The sequence below is a fragment of the Mastigoproctus giganteus genome, chromosome 9, assembly GCF_048544385.1.
Source record: "Mastigoproctus giganteus isolate SK-2022 chromosome 9, ASM4854438v1, whole genome shotgun sequence".
Taxonomy (NCBI): Eukaryota; Metazoa; Arthropoda; class Arachnida; order Uropygi; family Thelyphonidae; genus Mastigoproctus; species Mastigoproctus giganteus.
This window is the reverse complement of record NC_143583.1, coordinates 59449049-59476742: the sequence shown is the minus strand read 5'-3', so window position 1 is coordinate 59476742 and position 27694 is coordinate 59449049. Positions and strand designations below refer to the sequence as shown.

Sequence of the window (27694 nt, the reverse complement as noted above, 5' to 3'; positions counted from 1 at the left end):
AAGTGATAGAAATGACAGAAAATAATTAGGAAAAGTGGTGGTTGAGTTAACAAAAAATTGAGTTTCTTATAGGAACAAGTGGTGCTTGGCAAATTGTAGGTGAAAAATGTCATCATTGAGATTGGAACTGAAACTACATATATTTCTGAAGTGAATGAAGAAGTTTTTTGGAAGAAGTCTACCTTGTTATTGTCTTTTTTTCTTTCCTCTGGAGATAAAATCCTTTGTGACTTCTAGAATGCAGACATCTTTCCATTCATATTTTCATTGCCAGCCCAACAGATTTCCTTGTCCTCACATTTCTGGCTATAACAGCTAAGGCACTTTTATAAACTACCTGTTATTGTGCTTATGCCTCAAGTTTGATGGATGGGCCACATGATTTTTGCCAGTTTAGTTGGTGTTTCACTGTTTTTTTATGAATATCAGGATTTCTACTATTGCTGCAACATTGCCAAATGTTGCAGCAATAGTAGAAATCTTGATATTCATAAAAGTTGTAATGGCCAGCGCCATTACAACTCAACAATGTGTGTGTGTGTACACACACACACAGGGTCGCTGTGACCCTATGTGCTGCCAGTAAGCAAAATCAAAATTTCCCCCCAAAATATTTGGATTAAAAAATAAAATAAGTTGTTGTAAATAATTATGAATTATTGAAAAAGAAAAGAATTACATTAAAAGGTAAAATATCAAATCTCACATATAATATAATGAAACAACAAACAAAAATGACAAAATCATTCTGAAATGAAATTCTGGAAATAAACTTTAAATTCTAAATCACAGTAATCGTACAATAATAAAATGAAAATTATACAAATTTATGTTTCCTTGCTTTAAGAGAGGCAAATTTATTAATTATTTCATTTATGTTTATTTGTTTCAAAAGATCATTTTCTATTTAAATTATTGCCCAAGTAGAGAGTCATTTGAGACATTTTTGATTAATTTTGGAAAATCTGTTCACCTGAGTTAACCGAAACTGGTAAAGTTAGAAAAATTTTTAATGCAACTGCTAAATTTGGAAAAGTATCTATAAAATCTATTTTTTAAAAATAGATTGTAACACTTGAAATGGAGTAATATCATGTTTAATATAAATCTGAAGTATTCTAAGTCATTGTCTTTTTTTCTTTCCTCTGGAGATAAAATTCTTTGTGACTTCTAGAATGCAGACATCTTTCCATTCATATTTTCATTGCCAGCCCAACAGATTTCCTTGTCCTCACATTTCTGGCTATAACAGCTAAGGCACTTTTATAAACTACCTGTTATTGTGCTTATGCCTCAAGTTTGATGGATGGTCCACATGATTTTAAATTAAGCTACGCTTATTATATTGTGTCAGTTATAAATGGTACTTTAAGAGATCTACAATTTTCGAATTGTATTCTAAGTTCTTCATATCAATATCGGACTCATTATGATCAATGTCACTTAACTTAATGTGTAAATCTTTGCAATGATTTTATTATTTTGTCTCATGACCATTTTTTAATTCAGAAATATTATAAAACATTTTAAATATTTCTACATGTTATTTCATATTTGTAAACCTTGAAAGTTAACGAGAACATTTTTGTGTCCATAATTTGAAAGGAAAAAATTAATTCTGAAATTTTGTTGCGGATCCTGAATAACTTCATTTCTGCTTCGATTATGAAATCAAAATGACGCCTTTTCAATCTCTTCCTTACAGTTTTAACCTCTGGAAATGAAGCTTCAATGCCAATGATAGTAGCCATATTATTAGCCAAATCAAGAATTTTTTGGACTGCTGCTTCTGTGCTTTAAGGCATGATTTAGCATGATTCTTTGTATCCATATTTTTATTTTCATCTTCAATGATTATAGCAAAATACTAGAAATGACTAGCTTCTCTAGTCATTTCAAGTATTTTATCTGTAATATTTTGTGAAATTATTTCAATAATTTCATTTTGTATTTGATCATCCGAATAATGCACAATATTTTTCAATTCAGATTTTTGAATATGGCGAATATGTTCTGCCTTAACTGAATCAAATTTAGCAATTGTTTCAGAAAGTTTTAAAAGTTACCATTTTCATATAAATATTTTGAAGATTTCCTGAACGCTATACATTGCCTTGCTAAAAATAGTATCATATATATTATTCTGGCTTAACTCCAGAACATGGATATCTCTGTTGCAGGCATGGTCGAAGAACGAAGTGATTGTACTGTGATTGGTTGATTATTGAGAATGTGTAATTTACCTCATTTTGCATCTCTGATTGGATGCAAATTCTCTTCTGATTTTAGTGGGTAATGCAAAATTATTGTGCTGCTGTTTAGTCGTTGTCATGCTGCTCTGCTTCGTTTGCAAAAGAATGGATACAAGACTGTAACTGAATGGTATATGAGTGTGAATTTGATACCTTTGGAATACGTGTTTTCAATGTGGTTGTTTGATGAAGTGAACTCAAACTATTATATTAGGGCCACCCATTATTTCTAATATATATCCATATATGTATTTTGTCTGTAAATTGCATGTGTTCTCTGGTTGATTCGCCTGTTTTGCTGGACAAAAAAATCCCAGTGTCTGGGGAAAAACCTTGCTATCTATGCCTGAGACCAGCTAACTCAGCCCCAGAGTGAAAAAAGCCCATTGAACTTCCTCGCATCATCGATGGGATTCGAATCCGGGCTAATGAACTGTACTGGCATGCGATGACTGATGAGGTTAGTTTTTTTATTTATTTATTTTTATTTAGTTTTTTTTTTTTTTTTTGCTTTCAAGTTGTTTCTTGACGATTTGATGTTTTTTGCAGTAATTGCATGTATGAGTTGTTAGTATCAGGTTCTCTTTATGTTAGTGGGGGGCAGCAACCCCCCAAAACTAAAATAAACATTTCTATTTTCTGTTAATGTGCATGAGCAATTCTCATTGTTAATGCCAGTGAAATCATCTAGTAATGTATGGAGGAGAAGAATGAGTGATAGTGGTTGTATGTGGTGGTAATTTTTGTTAGTTGTTTAAAAAAATTGCCATTTTGTCATTTCTTTTTCTTCATTTTGGCACCCTTTACTAAGGATATATATTTTTTTGCCTCATTGTTCTTCTGTTTTGTGGTGCCCCGGGCAAGAGCCCTGCTAGCCCGTACCTTAATCTGGCACGGAACACAGATCTAAATAATAAGAAAATTAACGGAAGCCTGCAACGTCATGTACTGTATTTATTTCAAATGAATTATTTGCCTGCCGTGTTGAATGCTGGTAAACGTCAACCAATCAGATGATCAGTGCAACTTCTGGGTATGTGGGATAGGCAGTTGGATAGGTTTTATGAGTACCGCTAAGTTACAGAATGGTAATCCCTTTAACTCTTAATTCATACTTAGTAGCAGCACTAATTATCTCAATTGCCTGAAGTCCAGAGGTGTAAACTGTTAATGTGTTCCCAGTCAAGTCTCTCGTAATCTGTCTCTTATATGGAAATTTTCTTTTCTATGGAAACTATTTTAAATGTAATTACCAAGGGGAATTCAAAAAATTGTTTTAAAGAAGTTCATTAAACAGAGATCCAACTTCTATTTATCAAAAAAAAAAAAATTTTGGCACTCTCTTGAACTGCCACTCATAAGCGACACTTACCTCACCTATCCACTTGCAGCAGCCTTGCACGCATGCACATGCACGCACAAATCTGCGCGCGCGCACACACACTCACACTCACTCTTATATTTTGCTATTGAAGATTGAGCAAGATTGTCATTACCACTTCAGAAAATATGGTGTCTTTTACTTAGGGAACTTTCAAAAAAGAAATTATTTATTTTTTTTTTTTAAATATGATGTTACTAGATAGATCGTGATATCAAACTCCTAAGATTACACGTCTCTAAGTTTTCAAAGCAAGCATGTCCCTCTCCCCTCCTTTTAAACTTAAAGGCTCAGACTGTGTTGGTTAGGAAACTGCTGTGGAAACTACAGAATTGTTTCTCGAGGTGATCGATGTACAGAATTGCAAAACATGCAACAAAGTTAATGAAATGACATTCCACATTAATCTTAAAATAAATATAAATAAATATATGAGATGATTTACATTGCCAAAGCAACAGCAGTTGATGAAGTTCTCTTTTATTTTTATTTATTTATTTTTTTTAAATGTTAGATTGTTAGATTTAAATGTTAAATGTTAGATCTAGGCACCAGCGAGGTGATCTGATAGAGGTGTATAAAGCCTTGAATGGCTTGAGCATGCTCAATGCTGATGGGATTCTTCCTCTTGTTCAGAATAATCACCTGAGAGGGCATAAATTCAAATTGAGGAAAGACAGATGTAGGATAGACGTGCGGAAATTTATGTTTAGCCAGCGTGTGGTTGCTTGGTGGAACAAACTTCCATCCCTTGTCGTGGAAGTTGATAGCCTAAATAAGTTTAAGGCTCAACTGGACAGGTATTTTGAACGAACAGAGGGGTGAAGTGGAAGTGTTTTTTTTTTTTTTTTTTTTTGGCTGATGCTGAGCTTGCTTGCTTGCATTTGATGCAAGAAAGCATAAGCTTGCTTTCTTGCATCAAATGCCTCTGCTAATGCTAATTTTTGAATGCCTGATTTGAGGTTTTACTCCTTTATTATTATTATTTTTTGAATGAAGCAATTAAATTTTACAGAGAAACAAAAGTTAAAAACAATTTCACACATTAGCCCATAAATATATTTTGCCTGTTAATAATAAATTTCTCAACAGAAACAAAGGTATGAAATATTCCTTGTAATTTAATTATGGAATAGCCTTATATATTATTTGCCGAGTCTAATGTGAAACAGCAAAGGAAGATAGAGTTCTTCTTTTCTTGTTATATGAGAAACATACTCATGTACTGTGATTTCTTTGATAATTTACCTAGAGGTGTTCTTGGCGTTCAATTCCAGAAAACAAGTATTATTACACTTGCATTAGTAGAGGCATATGATACAAGAAAGCAAGCTTATGCAGCATCAGCCAAGAAAAAAAAAAAAAACTGCTCCCGTTTCACCCCCTCCGTTCGTTCTAAATACCTGTCTAGCACAGCCTTAAATTTATTTAGGCTGTCAACTTCCACAACAAAAGATGGAAGTCTGTTCCACCTATCAACTATCCATTGGCTAAAGGCAAACTTCTGCACATCTATCCTACAACTATCTTTCCTCAATTTGAATTTATGCCCTCTCTGGTGATTATTCTGAGCAAGAGGAAGAATCCCATCATCATTGAGCATGCTCAAACCATTCAAGGTTTTATACACCTCAATCAGATCACCTTGCAGGTGCCTAGTCCCAAGACACTGTAATCTGCAAAACTTAAGCCTTTCTTCGTAAGAGCAACCCTTTGTTCCATTCACTAATCTTGTTGCCCTTCTCTGTACTCATTCCAACAGCTCTACATCCTTCTTAAAATTAGGCTTCCAGACCTACTCAAGGTGTGGCCTGACCATTGCCTTATACAAGAAGATAAGCACCTCCTTGCTAGAAAAATTCCTGTATATCATTGACAAGACACCATGAGCTACTCTTGTAGACCATCTGCACTGCTCAGAAAACAACATATCTGCCTGCACAATTACCCCCAGGTCCTTTTCATTCTCTACCACTGTCAGTGTAGTACCAGAGTTGATACTTTACTCTGGGGTTACTGCTTCCCATATGTAGTACTTTACATTTGTCAATGTTAAACTTCATTTGCCACCCATCTCAGCCCATCTGCTCAACTTTTCTAGATCCTGTTGCAGAAGCGTACTGTCATTAGTATCCTTAACAACTCGGCCACCCTTCGTATCATCTGCAAACTTGGACATTAAACCTGATATACCATCATCAATATCATTTATAAATACAGAAAACAACAGACACTGAGGGACTCCACTAATAACACTAGTCCACGAACAGCAGTGTCCATTGATTACCACTCTCTGTCTTCTCCCACTCAACCATCCCTTTATCCATAGCAGCAATTTGCCTCCAGTGCCACACTGCTCTAATTTGTGCAGCAGTTTTCCATGTGCAACAGTATCAAAAACCTTTCTAAGATCCAAATATATGATATCAAAGTTATTTTTTGCATCCAGTTCCTTTGTGACCACATCATAGTATCCAATCAGATTGGTCAGACAAGATGTCCCCTTAACAAAACCATGCTCTGTCCAAGGTATAACTGAAGTCTTGTCTAGATGATCATGCAGTGCTTCTTTAACCGTTTTTGCGCCACAAAAATCAAAATCAAATCAAATCAAATCATGCTTCTTTAACCAGTGCCTCCATTAATTTCCCTGGAACAGAAGTTAAACTAACAGGTCTATAATTACTTGTGTCGTCTTTTGATCCACCTTTGTGAATTGGGATCACATTTGCACATCTCCAGTCTATGGGTACCTCCCCTGAGTCCAAGGAAGCTCTCATAATTATGGCTAAGGGTTTGCTTACTTCCTTTGCTGCCTCCTTTAATATAACCGGATAGATCCCATCCACCCCACGTGCCTTTCTTGTTTTTATCTTCAATAATTTCTCCTCCACTTTACTCTCAGTTATTACAAGATTATCTACCTTACTGCCAGAGTTGAATACACCTCTGGCATTCCCCTCGCTGAATAACTCCTCACTTGTGAATGTCGATGCAAAATATTCATTTAGTTTGTTAGCTACCTGAGCAGGATCATCAACAGTTGAACCATCGATATCAAGTGGACCAATCTGATTCATTCCCTTCCTTCTAGAGTTTACATAAGTAAAGAACTCTTTGCTGTTTTTCTTTGCAACCTTTTGCCAAAGATTTCTCGTAATCTGCCTTCACCTACCTAACCTCCTTTGTAACTTGGTTACAGACCAGCTTATATCTATCATAGGCTTCTGTGTCACATGTTAATTTATATGTATCCCATGCATTTTTCTTCTCTGTCACATGTCTAATTAGTTCATCTGACATCCATTTAGGCCTAAACCTTGAACAATATTTCTTAGTTGGTATGTAAAGCCTAGTAGCTTCCAAGATAAGTTCTTTGAATGCTTCCCATTTTGAATTTGCTGTTGGTAACATCATCAGATGGTACCACTGTATAGAATTTAAATACTGTCTCAGACCATCAAAGTCACCTTTACGAAAGTAAAAACCCTTCCCTTTACCCCTGATGGTAGTTACCTCTTTGAGTAAATCCCACTTCAGCACAGTGAGACCACTGTCCTGAAGTGGTATTCTTTAAATAAGAACGATATGATAGAATCTGAAATCATTGGTAAACTTTTTTATGGTAATCGATACCAATATTACACATGAAAGTTTTAACTTATTTATGTTGTGGGTTTTTCTGGAGTGCTGTAAAAAAGACTTAATTTTGGGGGAGGGAATAATGTTTTAAATATAAAAAAGTATTTCTTGATAACCACCTCAGTTTTTGCATTTCATTTGTCCTTTAGCTCCTCACAAGTATTATATTGGTTTCCGCTATGCACATCCTTTAACTGAAGATACTTTGGAGGAAATGGAGAGGTAGGAAGTTTGTCTGTACTCTCACTACTTATACAGTAAAAATCCTATTATTCAATCCATTTGAACTTGGGGTAGCCCAGATGCCTGAGCTTAACCTCCCCCCCCCTCACCTCAAAACACAGTGAAAAATGAAATCCTATAATGAAATAGAACTGAATTTCAGATGCTCTCTGCACTCTGATGACAACAGTCTTGAGTCATATAATTTTAGTCATGTAATCATGACATCACTTCGGTAAGTAAGCAGTTCCATTAAAGATAGTTTTGTTGACTTATGCAACTATATATTATCTGGCAGAATTCAGGGAAAATTTTAGTATTTTATTCAGTCAAAAAAACTGAAAACTACGGTTTTCAGTTGAAAGCTAAAAACTATACAGCGAAGAATGGTATGAATTATATTAGGAATCAGACTGTTGGATAAGAAGAGAAACACATGGATTAGGAAGCAAACTGAAGTAAAGGACATTCTTGTCAAAACTGAAGAACTGAAATGAACTTGGGCAGGACATATAGCTCAAAGACATGATGACAGATGGACTAAGAAAATAACAGAATTGTACCCAAGAGAAGCTAAAAGAAAACCTAGAAAACAACAACGGTGATGGACAAATGAAATTCACAAGTTCGTGGGCAATAAATGGATGGCCATTGCACAAAACAGAAGGAACTGGAAAGTTGCTAGAGAGGTCATTCACCCTGCAGTGGATTAAAATGGCTGATAATGATGATGATTCAGTCTAATCTGTAGTGAAACTACTGTAAACCTTGCAAAAATATTGAAATTTCACTCACCTTGTGAAGTCTGTCATTATATGATTGTTCTTGACTGAGAATTTGTTGTCCATCATTTGTAAATTTAAATTGTGTCCATTAAGGATGTCTCTGTCTATTGCTGTTTGGTCATGTTCAGTGTGTTGATTTATTATATAATTTACATTTATATAAGTGTGTGTGTGTGTGTGTGTGTGTGTGTGTGTGTGTGTGTGTGTGTGTGTGTGTGTGTGTGTGTGTGTGTGTGTGTGTGTGTGTGTGTGTGTGTGTGTCTCCAGGGGTTCTTTGATGAGATTGGATACAACATGGTTTGTCCTATATCTATTTTTCTTTTGTGGTTGGTTTATCATATCATGTTTGTGATATTTCACACTCTTTTGGCCACAGCACAGTCAGGTAATGTCAGTTTAAATTTATTATTTAATTTGCCTTATATTTAATATTTTCATTTTTTTTTTTAACATATTCCTTCCTCTTCTAAACGAGGACTTCTGTCCTCGTTTATTTATTCATTTCGTCACACTTTTTCCATATTGCCTGTATATTCATTTTTGTATGTTATGCAACATGTTGGATATTGCATGTGCAGCCACTTACATTTGCTTTCATCTTCCTGTTTTTTATTGCTTTATTTTTACCCTTCTTTATAATATATTCAGTCTTTGTGTGTTTGTGGGGGGAAGTTCTACAGAGGGTCCAATGATTCTTAGGACATTCTGGGTAAAATATGCAGACAATGCAATGGCTCCCCATTGCTTTACTTGCCTTTGTCTTATGCATTATCTATTCAAATAAGATAGAAACATTATATTATGGTAAATATAAAACCATAATATAATGTTACATTATGGTGTTATGCATTATAAAATGTAATGTATAAAACCCATTAAGTTAAATGTTTTAATGGGCTGATTTGCACAGTTTGTGTACTGGAAAAAAAATAATAAATAAAAAAAAAATCAGAATAACTCGTTGGGAGGAAAGTCATATTCATTCTGCCTGAGATTGGCTAACTCAGCTACAATTGAAGAAGCTATTAGAAATTCCCGAAGTATACCACGGAGATTGAACCCAGATTTCTCCAAACTAGTAACAACTAGCAAAACCACCCTGATGTCATAGAGAATTGAATTGACAGACATCAATTCTGAATTCCTGTTGACTGCTCACTGTTCTTCTGAATTGACAGATGGCAATTCAGAAGAACAGTGTTAGTGGGAATTTCTATGGAAAAAGCAAGAAGCTGAAACTAAACATCTGTGTGTATCTGGAAATGGTGTACGAGGAGTTAATGGTTGGAAACTCTCTAACACTGGTAATAGTTAAAACATGATTAATTTATAACAAGTGAATCTTATACACAAAGGCATCCCCCCTATGGCTGTATTAAGTCCTGCTAAAGATAGCTCCATAGAAAGTGCACAAGCAACGTGTCATATGATTCTGATGAGAACTGCCCTCGGAAGTAACCTCCCAAACCAAAGCATTCCCACTGCTTTCAGCCCTTTGCTTTGCTGCTCTAGTCTGAGGCATGATTTTAGTCTAAATTTAATTTAAAACGACTTACAAAACTAAGAAGTTGAAAAGAATAATGCCAGACCAATTCCACTTATTTGACGCAGTATAAACTACATAATTACAAACTATACTACTAGATTATGTTATGTGCTATAAGGTTCCTTTATAAAAATGTTTGTATTTGTAGATATTTATAGGCCTAACAAAAACACATCTAACACTAGCTATGCTTTTATAAAACTATGTAAAATACCACCAAGTATCACCAAGATGTTAGTGAAGAATGGGGAGATATTCCACCAGATTTAAAAATGAATGCAGAAGAGGTACTAAAGAAAGTGGGACGAAGCAAATTTAAGAGGGTGACTATATTTGGTTCTTGGTTTGGAATGATCACACAGACTCCAAAAGACATAGACATTCAAATGTACACTTTTAAAGAAATTTTTTTGGAGTATTTCTACTTTTTGATTTTATGATTTCCCCCCCCCACCTTGTTGTTTACTTAAAACAGAGATTAATACAGGTGACCCCCACTTAACGCTGATAATTTGTTCCAGAAAAACAGAGCATTAAATGAATCAGTGCTAAGCGAGCTCTGATTTCCCATGAGGTAACATATGTATTTGTCAGTTGCGGTCGGTGCCATAAGATATTTCCTAATCAATAATAAACGGTGGTGAAAAGATGCACAAATGCCGGTCAAAATATTTAATATTCAAATATTTGTACATATAAAATATTCTGCATTACATATGTATTTATAAAATAATAATAAGAGGAGTTTACCTCAATATAGTACGTAGAACACTTCCGTATGATATTCTCCAGAAATTAAAACGAAAAAATTGAAAAACATACATTAGAGTAAAAAATAATTAAAAACCAATTTAACACAATTAAAAATCAATTTAACATAATTAAAAATATTAAAAAGAATCTAACGAAAATATTCAAAACGATCAAGTAACTTGATTCAAATAATCAAGTAGTGAATAACATAAAAGAAACGCGACTTCCTAAATTAAATACACATGACAGTTCAGCTTTACGAGAACTTCGGGGAAAATAAGGACACTATTATACAGAGGGCAAATAAAGGAGATACAGTGGTAATACTACATAAACCTGATTATATTAATAAGTTAGATTCAGTTGTTTCTGATACCTCCACTTATCTTGAAGTAGACCCGGCACTGTTTACCAATTTGGTCAATCAATACAATAAAACATTAACCACGTATCGAAAAAACGACTACATTGCTGTGGCTCAGTTAAAGGAATTGAAGGCCAGAACATACAGTATTCCTACACTTTTCGATCAGATAAAATTACACAAGACTGGATTTCCTATTCAACCTATTGTTTCCTACAGGAACTTGGCATTTTCATTCTTAGCCACACATGTATATAGCATTTTTAAAACCCTTTAGACAGGTAATACAATTTGGGATTAAGAACTACGATACCTTATTTAATAATCTTAAAGACTGTAGACTTGGCGACAATGACAATTTATTCTCACTAGACGTTACCTCGTTATATACGAATGTAAACGTTGAATACACATTAGATATTATTTGGGAAATATTAAATAATAACTCGATACCGATTAATTATACGAAGCTACCTATTAAGGAAATTTTTCACTTAATTAAACTGCTAGTTGAGGCCAATTATATCACCTTTCCAGACAAGGTGTACAAACAAATTTTTGGATTGCCAGTGGGTTTGAGCCTGAGCGGCTTAATGTCAGAGATCTATCTCTCAATGATTGAGCATATACATTTGCACCTTTTCGACCCTCTATCACATACTATGGGAGGTATTTAGACGATGTTCTAGTTATTACTGATAGTAGTACTGTCCAAGGCATTTTACATTTGTTTAATAATATTCATTCTAGACTCAAATTTACATTGGAAAGGGAGGATACAGATACAAAGTCATTAAACTTTCTAAATTTCACGCTTTCTAAATTTCTTGGGACTTGAATAAAATCCAATTTAGAATCTATTGAAAACCTACAAACACCAGTATTCTTCTACATTATATTAGTTACCACCCGTTCACCTACAAAAGATCTATCTTTAATCAATTTCTAAATGCCTGTAAATATTCAACGACGGAATTAACTAGCAGGTTCTTAAACAGGGGTTATCCCCTTGCCACAATAAACCAAATTAGGGTACAAGCTAAGGATAGGATACAAAATACTGCACCTACCAACAATAGTAATATCAAAAAATACTTTATTTCTGTCCCATATGTTGACCAGTGGCACAAACAGCTTAATAGATTCTTTAAAGATACCGAATTTAAAATTGTGGCCAGGCCAATACGGAAATTACACACTATACTCATCAATCACTCTGTTCTTTCCGCGTTCGCAACACAAATTAATGATCTGGTATACAACATTTCTTGCGGTGATTGCGACTCGTCTTACCAAGGTTCTACGCGTTTTTCTCTGAATATTCGTGTAAATCAACATGAAGCCTCAGTTAGTGTTTCTCGTTCAGTAGCGTCAGAATTAGCCTTTCATGCCATTAACGAAAAACATACTTTTTTATTTAACGAGGCCAAAATACTTAATGTCCAACATAACTATACACGACTATTAATTGTAGAAACCATAGAAATTAAATTACACAAGAATTCTGTTAATGTTCGGCGGCCATATTTGATCTCCGATGCGTGGACCTTTACGCGCATGCACGAAGACAAATAATCACTATTTAGGTTTCATGTTCAAACCTATTCAGTAATTTTCATTCTTGTGATCATGACATATGGTCGAAAAGCGTTAACTTCAGGAAGGAATGTCGTTTTGATTCTTTTAAAATATTTTTAATTGTATTAAATTGGTTTTTAATTATTTTTTACTCTAATGTAAGTTTTTCGATTTTTTTTTGTTTTAATTTCATACGGAAGTATTCTATGTACTATATTGAGGTAAACTCCTCTTATTATTTTATAAATATTAATATCAACGTAGAACGTATTGAGCATTACAGCTCTGATGTATGTAATGCAGAATGTAATGCAATTTTATATGTATGTAATGCAGAATATTTTATATGTACAAAAACGTATATACATATGTAACTACTTATGTATCAAAATTAAACTTAATTCCAATTAAAACATGAATTTAATTTATCTAAATTGATTTTAATTGATGAATTTAATCATGAAAAATGTGTCAATTTTGGGTTGTACTTTGGCCCTCTTACTGGTAAACTAAAAAGGGTTTTAATTTTAAATCCCCTGCAGTGTTACCACCCAACAATAAAGTCAACCAATCCTTCGCCTCTTTGAAACCTGGCATGTTTTTTTCTTCTTTCAATATGAAAATTATTTTAGGCATTTGTTTCCAAAAATGTCCTGCTTCATCTATGTTAAAAACTTGTTGAGACGTATAACACATAATGCCCCTCTTCAATAATTTTAACACGTTCTTTTTTGAAAGTTTCGGCTCCTTGATCTGCACTTCCGACTTCTCCCTGGACTATTCAGCCAGCTCTTACTAGTTTTAACTGGTTCCAATTTTTTTTTTTTTTTTTTTTTGCGAGTTTTCTTCAGATAATCATGTAGCTAATCTCTCTCTCACCCTTTTTTTTTTTTTTTTTTATATAATATATTTTTTTTTATTTTATATAATATTTAACCTAACTGAATTCTGCATTGGATATTATCTTCAATAAAATTAGTCTCTCCATTTCAATCCTAATAGCCGGTCTAGTCCTAGTTGCTTGCAGTGGAACAGCTGTCTTTCCCCGCTGCTAAAAATTAATTCTTTATTTTTATAATTTGTTCTTGCAGTTAAACCTGCCAGTCCTAAATATGGCACACATTCCACTTGTCGCTGACCGGAATCAATTCTCTTCAAAATATCTAATTTAATTTTCAGATTCAATCTCTTTCTTACATTTATAGTCTTCGTACTGCATCCAGACTTTGTTGCTTTTTCATTCTTATCCGCCATAATTAACTCTTCGAAAATGTAACTGCGTTGGTTGCTTTAATTATGATACAATGTTCGAGTAAACTGTCCATTACACATGATATGTAATACTGTACTGAGTGATGACTAGACTTCGGATAAATGCATATAATGCAAATATTACAAGCAATATACTTGATCATTTTCACTGAGCATGGGAAAATTTCTCAAGTCAGCATGGGAACCGTTATAATGCTGTTTTGCTATTCATTGTCAAGATATCGACTCCATCAAATCAAACGATTTCGTTAAATATGCTGAAAATGCATCTTTAAAAGAGCATTATAGTGATTTGTGACAGCGTTATAGTCAGATATGAGTTATAATATAAGAACAACGTTATAGAGAATCAGCATAAAGCAAACCGCGTTATAATGAGGGCCTGGTATACTGTATTCTATATAGAGAAGTTAAACATTATTAATAAATCTGATATACCATTATTGGATATAGTATTATTTCATTTTTGGGCAGACCATTGATGTTCTTTAAAATCTAAGGTCATATTTGGAATGACCATGCCCGAATACATCAAGCAACACTAAGAAATGGATAAACAGAACCTTTTTTTGAAAAGGTTTTCATTTATTCAACCTTTTTTGAAAAGTTGTTACACAGTGTAAAAGTTAGGAACAGTAAGAATCCAACACTAAACCTTGTGAGATTTCACTTGTGATATCAGTCCATGAAGAGAAGTTACCATTTGCAGGAATGGAATGCACTTATAATTATTATCTGAAAATACTTATTTTATATTTATTTATTTTAGAATGCCTTATTACAGTGTTCTAGAAATTGAAGTTTATCTTGTTATTCTTGAGATATGCAAAAAAATTATATTGATTATAATTTTTTTGTATATCTCAAGAATTAGCAGATAGAATAATTACTGTAATAATTTTTTTGTATTTTATATATACGGAGCAGCCAGTTACAGAAGTTCTAGTTTCTGCTTCTCTGGAAATTCAAATAAACTATACAGCATTTGATGTAACTGGATCTGTGGGCATTTACTAATGGTCATGTTTCTAATCTTTACGGGTTTTTTCAGAAATCATTTTATTAATTACAATTGTACCAGATCCACACAAGTTGTTTTAATTAATTAATTAAATAAATATATAACATTATAATTTTCTTGCAACTAGTGTTCTTTTCTAATTCATTTAATTTCTTTAATTCATAAAAAAATAGTGTTTGCTGCAACTAACTGTCATTCAATTTATTTTCTTAGACTTGACAGTAATAATTTCATAATTATCACATGATTGAAAATAACATAGTATCTTCACAACTATCATTTTTCTCCTAATTCATACAGTTTTTCTAATTTAAAAGTAGTGCAGTTTTCATATAACCATTTCTTACAATCACCTTACTTTTCCTTCCACCAGACTTGACAACAGTATCCACAAGGATTTTGAAACATCAAATTGGTCTCTAATTGATTGGATTATTAGAATGTTTTCTGTAAAGTTTTTTCCAGCTTTTCAATAAACTTGATCTTTGTTTTTTTGCCTTTATAAATTTACATTGAGTGCAGTGTTGTTTAGCCTTTTATTAGAATTTCTGTATTTATTAATAAAGGGAAGGCCAGAAAAATGCTACCACAATTTCATATGTTCCTTACAAAGAGAAAGCTAGCATACAGTAACATTTGAAACTCACTCTATTTTGAAGGCTGTAATGTTGGTGTTTAAATGGTCACCATCAGACCCAGAATAACATACAATTTGAGTGGCACCGAACTCTAGATATTTGAGAATGAAAAAGATCAAAGAATAATTATACAGTCTGACATGAAGTTCTCCGAGCAGTATAGATAGCCTGCTAGAGTAGCTCATAGGGTTCTGTCAATCATGTAGTTTTGCCAGGAGGGACAAAGAGGTGATTATCCTGTTGTATAAAGGCAGTGGCTAGGCTGCACTTCGAGTATGCATATGCATACAGGTTTGGGAGCCTCATTTTCAGAAAGATGTAGATCTGTTGAAATAGTTGCACTTAGCAAGAAAGACTAGTTCTGTAAATTGCATCTGGAAACCAGGCAGCTGCAAGAAGACCTGATTGAAGTATTTTAAGCTCTAATTTGGTTGAATAAACTAACTGCTGATGGCAGTCTTCCTTTTTCTCAGATGATACACTCAATGAAACATAAATTTGAATTGGAAAGGATGGTTGCCTGTGAAAATTTGCATTCAACCAGAGAGTTAATGTTAGAATAAACTTCCACCTTTATCATCTTATGTGGGAGAGACCAGCTGTAAATATAGGAGATTGCCTTACCACATGTGGGTGGGAGTATCCTTCATTGAATAACTTGCCAGATTCAAGCTGTCATTTCAGTTATCGTATCACCTGTTATTGTGGAAGTGGGTAATATGATTTTTAAAAAAATGGGTACATGAAATGAATTGTGTACATTTTTTTTTTTTTTTTTTTTTTTTTTATGCTATATAAACTTGCTTCCTTGCATTTGCTGATACTAGTACAGTGCAACTTTGATATAACACTCCTCTTCATATTGTGGTTTCAGACAGACCATGGTTATGATCATGTTCCCGAAAACAAATTATGAAAAAAGTAGTATGTTCAAAGAACTAGCAATTTCAAACTGGAAAAAGTGAATATTGCATGTACTCATATCTACTGTATTTTCAAGAGGGGAAATTATCTGTATATTGGCTTCAATGTATTCAGTTGCAGAGTAATTTTTATAAACAACAGGAATCATTAGAGATTAATTACTCTAGATACCCAGTTCCTCCCCTCAGCTAGAGATACAGTAAAAGAATATATCAAGAACACTAATTACAAACAGTATCCCTGGAGGGGAATACTGCTACCATTTTTCAAGTGCATTACATTAGTTACAAAGTAAGTTTTTGTAAAAAAAATAGAATGTGACATTCTTTCTTTCACTAGAAGTTACACTTAGGATAGACTAGCTAAACTAGACAAAAATATACGTGAACTGAGAAGTGATTTATGGAGAAATCATGTGACTTCAACACTATGATAGGCTGGACAGTTTGGATTTGATTTAGTTTTCTCAAAGCATGGTAAATTCTAGGGCATCAGAAATAAACACACAGCAAAATTAGTAAATCAGTAGGACTAAAATAATAGCCACCAAAAGAAAAAATACAGTTGAAGAAAAGTTAAAGATTATCAAAAAGATTATTAAAGATTATCAAAAAAAATTATGTTCATTTGTAGACTCTGTAAAAGATGAAGTAGGCCTCCAAAGATAGAAAAGTAGTCTTTGGAAAACAGTGATGTGGACCAATGCTTATACAAGTGGTTTCTACAAAACTGTAGTGAAGTACCGATAAATGAGATATTTTTGAAAGTACAGGCACTTAAATTTCATAAACTACTTGGTTGAGATGATGACACATCTAAAGCTTCTGAAGGGTGATTTTGGAGATGGAAGGTTCATCATAGGGTATCCCAGTTTAGTCTTGTGTGCAAATCTGTGTTTAGTAACATTACAGCAGCAGAAGAATTTCTGCATAATGTGAGTCAAGATGGTGAATTCATAGATAAACAGCTGTACTATGAACTTCTCCCCAGCAAGTCATTGGATATTAAAAAGTCACCCAAAATGCAGGCATGAAAACTAAGCGAGAGAGAGAGAGAGAGAGAGAGAGAGAGAGAATTACTGTGTTACTGTGCACAAACAAGGCTGGAAATCACATTGTGCCATTATGCATCGGTAAAAGTCAAGTCCTCAGTGTTTTTAGCACATCAACTGAAATCTCTACCTGTGATTTATAAAAATAGCTCCAACGCTTGGATGGATGATATTTTTGCTTCATGGTTTGATAGTGAGTTTGTACCTTTGGTGAGATGCCACCTGCTTTCCAAAAAACTTGAATAAAAGGCTCTGTTACTGTTGGATCACTGCCCAGCTCATCTGTAATGCAGGTATTGAAGTTGTCATCTGACACCCACATTACATCAAGTTTGCACTGTACTAATATCCACATCTATAATGTGCAGCTACCAAATAACAACATGCAAAGGCACACGTGTAGAGAAGTAGTGTGGCATTTTTCAACAGTGTGATGTTTGAGTTCTTTAATTCTTGCTAGGTTTATGGTATATACTTTATTTTTCATTTTGCTTTATAAGAGGAAATTTGGCATCTGGTCTAGAGAGCACAGTGGGAATCCCTCTGGTCCACATTGTCTAAATTGCTAGTTAGGAAAGTGTTGATTCAAAAATGTCTGCGCTTCACAATGATAATACACAAGCAGGGGCTGTAATAGTAATTCCCAGTGAGCAAGTGGGGAGAATCTCTACCTCTTTAGGTGCCTACTTGTGTCTAAAATATAGGATGTTTCAATTAAAAAGCACTGGGATATGTCTCACTTATTTTTAGATTTAGGCTATTTATTGTCTGGACACTTTTGTCATATTTGAGCTGAAATTTTAAATTTTGATGTTAAAATTTTACTCCGTCTTACCATATAGATTTTACAATTCTTAAATTAAAATTTTTCCTGATCAACTGCTTTTTTTCTCAAAGGAAAAGTTGTTCCCCATACTTCATTTAGTTTAAAAATGTCACTCGTGTACCTCTGAAATGAACACAAAATAATTTTATTTGAAAACAAAACAAACAAACAATAGTTGTATGTGGTGTTCACTCTTTGTTCCTTAGCTAAATATTTACACATGTTTAGCTGTGGAACAGCTTGATTATGCAAGGGTAGTTGTGTTGCATCTCCTCATGCTAAGAACTACTATTGTTATTTTCCCCTTTAAATAGCTAAGTTTACATTTGTTTCAGAGGTACACTGAGGATGGAGAACAACTTTCTCTATTGAGAAAATTAATTTCTTTAGGCAAAATTTAAATTTAGAAATTATAATGCTTAGTCCAATTCAAACATCAAATTAAAAAATTTCACCTCAAATATGACAGAAAATAGGTGCGGGCAACAGATAGCCTAAAAATATATGAGATAAACCCCAGTAGGCTTTTAATTGAAACACCCTATTTTTTGAAAAAGCGTATGCATAATTAAGAAAAAAAAAAACTTTATTATGTAATTTATTATGGATTATTATGAAAAAAAAATAAAATTGAAACTTGGCACCCGTTTGTCTTACTGATAATTTTGTATATAACTTGAGGTTCTTGTTTGTAAGCTTCATGTGATTTGGTGCCTTGAGTGATATTTGCATTTTCAAATGTTTCATGCCCAAAAATGAATAACTCACAAGAGTATATCTCAAAGCTCAGAGTAAATTTTCACAGCATATTGTATTGTGTCAATAATGGATAACCATTTTCATCAACAAAATTTCAATAGTTTATTATTCTAGTTTGATTTTAAAATGATCAAATTTTTTACAGGTAGGATAAAAAAATTCCAAGACTGAATTTCTTAAAAATATCTGAACATCAAATAAAGAAAACTTTTTAATTTATTTCTAACTAAAAAATGTCTAGAATTTTGTACAATAAGGTGGCATTGATATGTGCAAAGATTTATTTTTATCTGTTATTAATGATAATTTTTTATTATTATTATTTTTTTTTTAATGTTGCTTTTTGAACAAGTATCCTTGAAATTTTGGTGATAAGCTAAAGAAATCAGCCTCAGAGATTCTAGATTTAATTTTTGAAGCATTGAGATAAAAAAAATTATTTTAATGTTTTAATTTGGCTCTGGCAGCTTAACTGAAGGAGATTAACATCAAATGTCTGGCAGACAAATTTCTTGTTTAAATTTAATTTTTGTAATTTTTAAATCTTATTTCTGTAATTTTGTATATTTTATTGCAGTAATTTCTATTATATTTTGTAAATTTAATCCTTAACTTTTCTAAAGTATTTCTCCTAAGTTAAATTCTTTCTGGTAACTTTGGTAGCTTAATTTTAACTTCTGTAGTGGATAAAGTTTTGTTAACAGTTTAATTTCTGTAATACTCTGTAATACCCCAGGGGCTCACATCTGGTGAGTATGGGCTTGGCACACCCAGGGTCCTGAGCTAGATATCATCATTCTTCTCTTTCTTGGTGATTCCCTTCTCTCTCTCTCTCTCTCTCTCTCTCTCTCTCGGGTTAACTCAGAATTTTTTTTTTTTTTTTTTTTTTTTTTTCCTGGTGCAGCAAAAGCCTCAAGCTTTCTTGCACCTTATGGCTAATAATGATGATAATAATTTAAATTCTGTAATATATTGTAAATTTAAATTTTTCTTAAGTTCTAATTTTGCCTAAATAATGGTTGTTACAAGATCCACTTTCAATAAGTTCAATACAAGTCTAAGGACTTCATGACACATATGGAAATGCCTGCAGGCCATTTCTGGTGTGTATCATGAGTTTGTCACTTCTATAGCCTGTGGCATTTATTCAAGGTCAGTCTAGTAGACAAACCAAGCTCAACTGATGATTATTTTCTTTGTATATGATATAAGGTGTGTACCAATCTCAAATTAAAATGGTGCATTACTAGAATTTGAGTCACTGAAGAAATGGGTGTTTGCCCTAGAAACAAATCTAACTGGGAGCTTGTCAGGGACTCAAGTAGCTCATCTTTTTTTATTTTATTTATTATTATTATTTTTAATTATTGTTTTATTCGGTTTTTTTTTTTTTTTTTTTTGGCCGGTGCAGCATAAGCCATAGGCTTTCTGGCACCATGCGGCCACTACTAATACTAATACTAAATAGAAGGGAAGTGCAAAAATACTTCCTGATGCTATCAAGTATTAGGTGTGTCAGGAAAACTACTAGCTACAAGAAAACACAGTGTAACAACGGCTGCAAGCAGAAATGTAAGTGATAATTGCACTGCTTCTATTGGAACATGCAGCAGCCTGGAAAGCAAGGGGTGGCAGATTTCAAGGCCTGATGGGAGCTTCTCATTGCACAAGCAAATACATGGACTCTGTTAGGGTTACTAAGATTGAAGACAGCTGCATATCTAGTTGCATGTATACCAGAGGTTCCCAACTGGTGGTTTGCGAAAGGGCTCCAGGGGGTTCGCACTAAAAATTCTATAATGGCGTCTGCTTAAATTTACATAGGTATTATTGTAAACTACAAAATATAACTAATAATAAACAAAGTAAAATAAAAAGTAAAGAATTGCCAAAGAAAGAAACCACATCTCCCACAATTCTTTATAATTAGTTTATTTATAAGGGGAAAAAAGAAAAAAAAATGTTTTCCATACTAATTTTTTTTTTTAGGTACTTTTTTTTTTTAGAACCTATAGTACAGTGGTTTTCAACCGGGGTGCCGCAGCAATATTCTTGGGATGCCGTGTAATTTAGGTTTAAGTTACTTAAATTTATTATTATTTATTATTTTTTAAATTTGTATATTTATTTCATTATAAAAAGGTGTACGGTATCCATTGTACCATATCTTTTTAATTTTGTAGTGATCTATAATCAATATTTATTTAGTACCTCTATATAAAGAGTAAAATTATTATATAGGTATATATTAAAAGGTTGAAAACCACTGTGTTAGGTGTTTCTTTTGGTCTAGGGGTGCCGTGAAAAAATTACTGGGACACTAAGGGTGCTGTGAACCGAGAAAGTTTGGGAACCTCTGCTATAGTACTTAGTATTGTGCATGGGTTGAAGGTTGAAAAGATGAAAGAAGATACTTGTTGACATTAGACTTGAACTTCTCTTGATTGTAATTTTCAGGAAATACATAAGAAGGGGGGGTTGTTTCAGAAAACGGCAACTGAATGAATAAATGAGGAAGAAGAAAAGTTGGTTCAGTGAGTTTTAACATAGACAGTAAAAGGATGTTGACTGGTTGCAGCACGTGTTTGGATTGCTTTGAAAGAGAGAGAGAGCGGGATTTATAGAAGCCAATTCAGAAGAACAGTGCCCGTGGAAGTATCTATAGAAAGGTCTGAGACAGAGTTGGGAGACTGTTGTGCAGTAGCACAGTAGTATCATCACCGTCCTTCCCACACCAGATTCGAATCCCATCGATGACGCGAGGAATTTTAATGGGCTATTTTCACTCAGTGGCTGAGTTAGTCATTCTCAAACACCTTAAATATATGGGTAGATGTAATCATTTAAGGGTGACCCTAATATCATAATTTGGTTTTTTTTTTTTTTTTTTTTTTTTTTTTGGTTAGAAATGAGACATTAATTAACATAACTGCCCTGCCCTCTTTTGAATGGAATCCAGAAACCTGAGAGAGGTTTTGGGGTCAACGCCCCAGATGTGAGAACAATATTCCATGATAGGCCGGATATGCGATGTCTACAGAGTCAACAACAGTTTGGAAGAAAAGTAATGCCAAGAGAAAAAGAGAAAACCAAGTTTTTTAGAGGAAGCAATATTTGTAATGTGCTTTATTTCAAGAGAGATTAGAAGTCAGGGTAATCTCCAAGATCTTGCCTAGAACTCAGAGTGTCATCGAAGATAAACATAGGAGCAGAAGAATCCTTTTTGCGAGATATAAGACAGGACTGAGTTTTAGAAGGGTTGAAATTAAGTTATCTTTGCCCCACTGGAGAATTACCTGGAGATTGGCATTTAAGGAATTGGTAGCGGATATTCGAGAAGTTGAAGCAGTTTGAGCAGGGAAAGGTTTCCCAAACTAGAAGGTGGAATGCAATCTGCTGTCGTGAGCAAAACAGTGGATACGATTTCCAGTCAAAGGAAGAAAATCATTAATATACAAGAGGAAAAGAGTAGGAGAAAACTGAATCTTGGGGAACACCAGCATTAGTGGAGAAGTTAGAAAACAGAGAGCTGTCTACCATAAACCAGTGAGCGGTCAGAGATAAAATTGGATACCCAATTACAAAAAAAATTGTCAAACCATAAGATGCAAGCTTATTCAGAAGACCTTTATGCCAAACATGATCAAAAGCCTTTGAAATGTCAAGAGCAGCTGCTTGCGTTTCACATAACTTTTCCATTGAATTTGTCCATAAATGGGTAACATAAGCGAGAATATCACCAGTGGATCGACACTAACGGAACCCATACTGGTGATCGTTGATCAGACGGAATGTTTCTAGATAGTTTAAGAGTTGGTGGTTAATTGATTTCTCCATTACTTAGAAAAAGTAGAAGTAATTGCAATGGGACGATAATTGGATGGGAGGGATTTGTTACCCTTGTTAGGAACTGTCTGGATATGAGCAAATTTCCAAGCAGTAGGAAAAACACATTTGGAATAAGGAAGTGAAAAAAAGCAGCAAAGAACAGAAATAAGTTCAGGAGGTCAGGTTTTGAGAACAAGTGGAGAAATACCATCAGGACCTGGACCTTTCTTAGCATCAGATTCATCAAAAACCTTCTGACATCCTTTTGACGGAAGACCACAAGAGGCATTGAATGGAGTGTACTGGGAATGGTTTGAAGTGATTTACTGAGATCATCAATACATGACTTGGAAAAAAATAGGATGTTAGCAGGTCAGCTTTATTTTTGGCTGATGTGGCAACAGAACCAATCAGTTTTGACAGAAGTGCGAACAGAGATGGGCAAAAATTGCAGCCAATTGTTTTGGCAAGGGACCAAAATGGTCGGCTACCACTGGACAAGAAGCGAGTTTTCTGCTCTTAGCCTGTTTGAAATCTAGTTTGGACTGATTAATAAAACTGCTTTACAAAGTATAAATGATGCTTAATAATAATTGTTTTTTATTACGCTATGTCGCTTATAAAAACGTACACTGGTGTGCAAAATTTAAGACCCATTAAAGTTTTCACCTGTAGCTTCTCATAGGACTGGCCTGGATATGGGAAAAGCATACCAATGGAACCTCATGAGGTGCAGAAATGATGAAGGAAACAACACCGACACAACAATGGAAAAAAAAAACGGTACAGAGGGACTTTATTCAAAAATGACAACATAGCACTGGCTGCCATGATACAGATGCCTCACTGCCAAAGAAGGAGCAAAGGGAAGAGATGGTCCTCAGTAGATATGGCCACCCCCTAATGTTGATGCAGGGTTTGCACCGCCTGCCCATACTTAGAACAATATTGTTGATAAGTTCTTGCGGCAATATCGTCCATTCCTCTGTCAGCACCATCTTCAGCTGGTGAGCATTTTCTGGTGGATGTGGACATGCTACTAGGCATCTCCCCAGAGCGTCCCATATGTGTTAGATGGGATTTAGATCGGTGGAACAGGCAGGCCAATCCATATGAACAATGTCATCATTTTCCAAAAGCATATCAACAGCTGCAGTGCAATGGGTTGTGGCATTATCATCCATAAAAATGAACTTGAGGCCAATGGGACCTTGGAACAGATGCACATGGGGAAGGATTACCTCATTCAGTAGCATGCACCAGTTACAGTACTGCCTTCCATTATGTGGAGTTGTATACGTCTATCCAAGATAACGCCTCCCCAGATGAGAACACCTCGACCGCCATATCAATCCCTTTCAGTGATGTTTGCTGGGCGATACCGTGTGCCAACCTCTCGCCAGATTAGCTGACGTCCAGAATCACTACTGAGACTGAATCTACTCTCATCAGTAAAGAGTACCTTAAGTAAAGATTTTGTGGTTGTAACCTTTAGAAATAGTGTTTATCCTTAAGTTTTGCACGCCAGTGTAGTACTGGAAATGTTTTATAATAAAAATTCAGAAATATTATACGATTTCAGAGAATATAGGCTTTAGTGGTTCGCTTTAAAAATATTATGTTGAAAGCGGTTTGCGATAAAAAAAAAAATATATATATATATATATTATGTTGAAAGGGGTTTGCTAAAAAATTTTTTACATTGAAAGGGGTTCGCGAGTCAAAAAAGGTTGGGAATCGCTGATGTATACTAATGCATAGTAAATAAATTTGATGAATTTGAATTACTACTGGTCAAGTTATCAAATGTAGACGTGGTGTTATCAGAGATATGATGTTACTCAGTTATAAAGGATTCAGAATTTTGAATATGAGAAGTGTGTACAGAAAGGATATACAGTACAGGAGGAGCAGAGGTTATACTCTTAGCTAAGAATTACATAAAATAAAAGGTAAGGTAGTGCATCCAGTAGACAAGGTGGCCAAGGCAATGTTGAGTCAGTCTGGTGTGACATAAGCACTAGGAAAACAAAAATGAGAGTAGGATTGTGTTATAGTCGTAATGATTGTGATGAGTATAATGAACAAATGTACAGACATATAGAGTGGGGCAATAAATCAGAATGTCTTATATTGAGGGACTTTAACTTTTCATATATTGACTGGACCCTGTGGACTGGTCACTCATGCTATAGCTAAACTTTGTGGATTTATTGGACGATTGTTTTCTGCACCATCATGTTAGAGAGGCAACAAGAGAAAGGAATACTGTTGATCTGTCAGCAGCAACCCTTCATGCATTTCGAATTTGCAGATAAAAGAAAGACCCGCTAGATGCCTGTGGTCATATTGTATTACTTAAAGATGCAACTACAGGTGACCCCCGCTTAACGCTGATAATTCGTTCTGTAAAAACAGTGCTAAGTGAATCCATGCTAGGCGAGCGCTGCATTCCCATAAGGTAACATATGTATTTGTGAGTTGTGGTCGGTGCCATAGGATATTTCCTAATCAATAATAAACAGTAGTGAAAAGATGACCAAATATCCGTCAAAATATTTGTACATATAAAATATTCCACATTACATATGTATCTAATTAACTACATTGATTAAATTCATCAATTAAATTAAATCAATTTAATTGATCTAAATTGATTTAATTTAATTGATGAATTTAATCAAGAAAAATGTGTCGATTTTTGGTTGAACTTTGGCCCTCTTCCAAATAAACTAAAAGGGGTATTGATTTTAAATCCCCCGCAGCGTTACCACCCAACAATAAAGTCAACCGATCCTTCGCCGCTTTGAAACCTGGCATGTTTTTTTCTTCTTTCAATATGAAACTTCTTTTAGGCATTCGTTTCCACAAAAGTCCTGCTTCATCTATGTTAAAAACTTATTGAGAAGTATAACATATAATACCCCTCTTCAATAATTTTAATAAGTTCTTTTTTGAAAGTTTCGGTTCCTTAATCTGCACTTGAGGCTTCTCCCTGGATTTTAAATCTATTTAACCAGCCCTTACTAGTTTTAAAAAAAGGCATTTGACTCCATACAGCATAAGGCAATATTTCGGGCACTGGAAAGACAAGGCATAGATACTCCATATATTATGATTTTGAAGAAAATATATGAGAGTGCTACATCCTTTATTAGACTAGACAAAGACAGTAGCAAATTTAAAATCGAGAAAGGAGTTCGACAAGGAGACACAATATCTCCGAAGCTGTTTACTGCTGCCCTTGAGGAAGCTTTCAGAAGATTAGACTGGTCGCAGAAAGGAGTCAATGTGAACAGAGAGTACCTAAACCATTTACGATTTGCAGATGACATTGTGGTCATAAGCCACGATCCCAAAGAATTAGAGGAAAATCTTAATCAGTTATGCACAGTTAGTAAGGATTTTGGACTAAAGATGAATATGGCTAAAACAAAAGTAATGATGAACAAGTATGCCATGGAAAGGGAAATAATGATTGAAGGAGCAGTAATTGAAAAGGTGGAGTCATATACTTATCTGGGACAAGTTATTAGCTGTAATAATGATAAATGGCTGGAAGTCAAGAGAAGAATAAATTTTGGATGGATAGCATTCAGGAAATATAGCCACATACTGAAGAGCAATATTCCCAGTTTGTCTGAAACGTAAAATAATGAATCAATGTATACTCCCCACCATGACTTATGGAAGTGAAACTTGGGCACTCACCAAAAGAATGGAAGAGAAGCTAAGAACTACACAGCGAAGAATGGAACGAATTATATTGGGAATCAGACTGTTAGATAAGAAGAGAAACACATGGATTAGGCAGCAAACTCAAGTAAAGGACATTCTTATCAAAACTAAAGAACTAAAATGGTCTTGGGCAGGACACATAGCTCGAAGACATGATGACAGATGGACTAAGAAAATAACAGAATGGTACCCAAGAGGGGCTAGAAGAAAACCTGGAAGACAAAGGCGGAGATGGATAGATGAAATTCATGAGTTTTTGAGTAGTAAATGGATGGCCAGTGCTCAAAACAGAAGGAACTGGAAAGTTGCTGGAGAGGCCTTCATCCTGCAGTGGATTGAAAATGGCTGATGATGATGATACTAGTTTTAAATGGTTCCACATTTTTTTTTTTTTTTTTTTTAGGTGAGTTTTCTTTAGATCATAATATTGGCTAATCTCTCTCTCTCTCTCTCTCTCTTTTTTTTAATAATATTTAACTTAACTGAATTTTGCATTGGATATTATCTTCAATAAAATTAGTTCGTCTTTCCATTTCAATCCTAATAGCCAGCCTAGCCCTAGTTGCTAGCAGTGGAACAGCTATCTTTCCCGCTGCTAAAATTATTTCTTTATTTTTTTATAATTGTTCTTACAGTTAAACTTGCAAGTCCTAAATTATGGCACACATCCGCTTGTCTTTGACCGGAATCGATTCGCTTCTAAACGTCTAATTTAATTTTCAAATTCAGTCTTTTTCTTACATTTATAGTCTTCTTACTGCACTCGGACGTTGTTGCTTTTTCATTCTTATCGGCCATTATTTACGCTTCAAAAATGTAACTATGTTGGTTGCATTAATCATGATACAATGTTCAAGTAAACTGTCCGTTTCGCACGATGTCTAATACGGTACTGAGTGATGACTAGACTTTGGATAAATGCATATAATGCAAATATTACAAGCAATATACTTGGTCATTTTTTAAAATGTTGATCTCGGAACTACGTAACAAGTCACTGTACTGCAATTAAATTAGCGTGTGAGAAAATTTCACTGAGCGTGGGAAACATTTTAATGCTGTTTTGGTATTCATTTTCAAGCTATCGACTCCAACAAATGAAACGATTTCGTTA

At 34.2% G+C, this 27694-nt stretch overlaps 1 protein-coding gene across 1 annotated transcript in view; it reads left to right on the top strand.

Annotated features, from left to right (window-relative positions):
- Positions 1-27694, top strand: part of FeCH (ferrochelatase, mitochondrial) — a 185490-nt gene that overhangs the window by 81000 nt on the left and 76796 nt on the right. The window contains exon 5 of the mRNA XM_090380673.1: positions 7425-7497. Within this exon, the coding sequence (XP_090236799.1) occupies positions 7425-7497 (73 nt within the window). The remainder of the gene's footprint in view (positions 1-7424; positions 7498-27694) is intronic.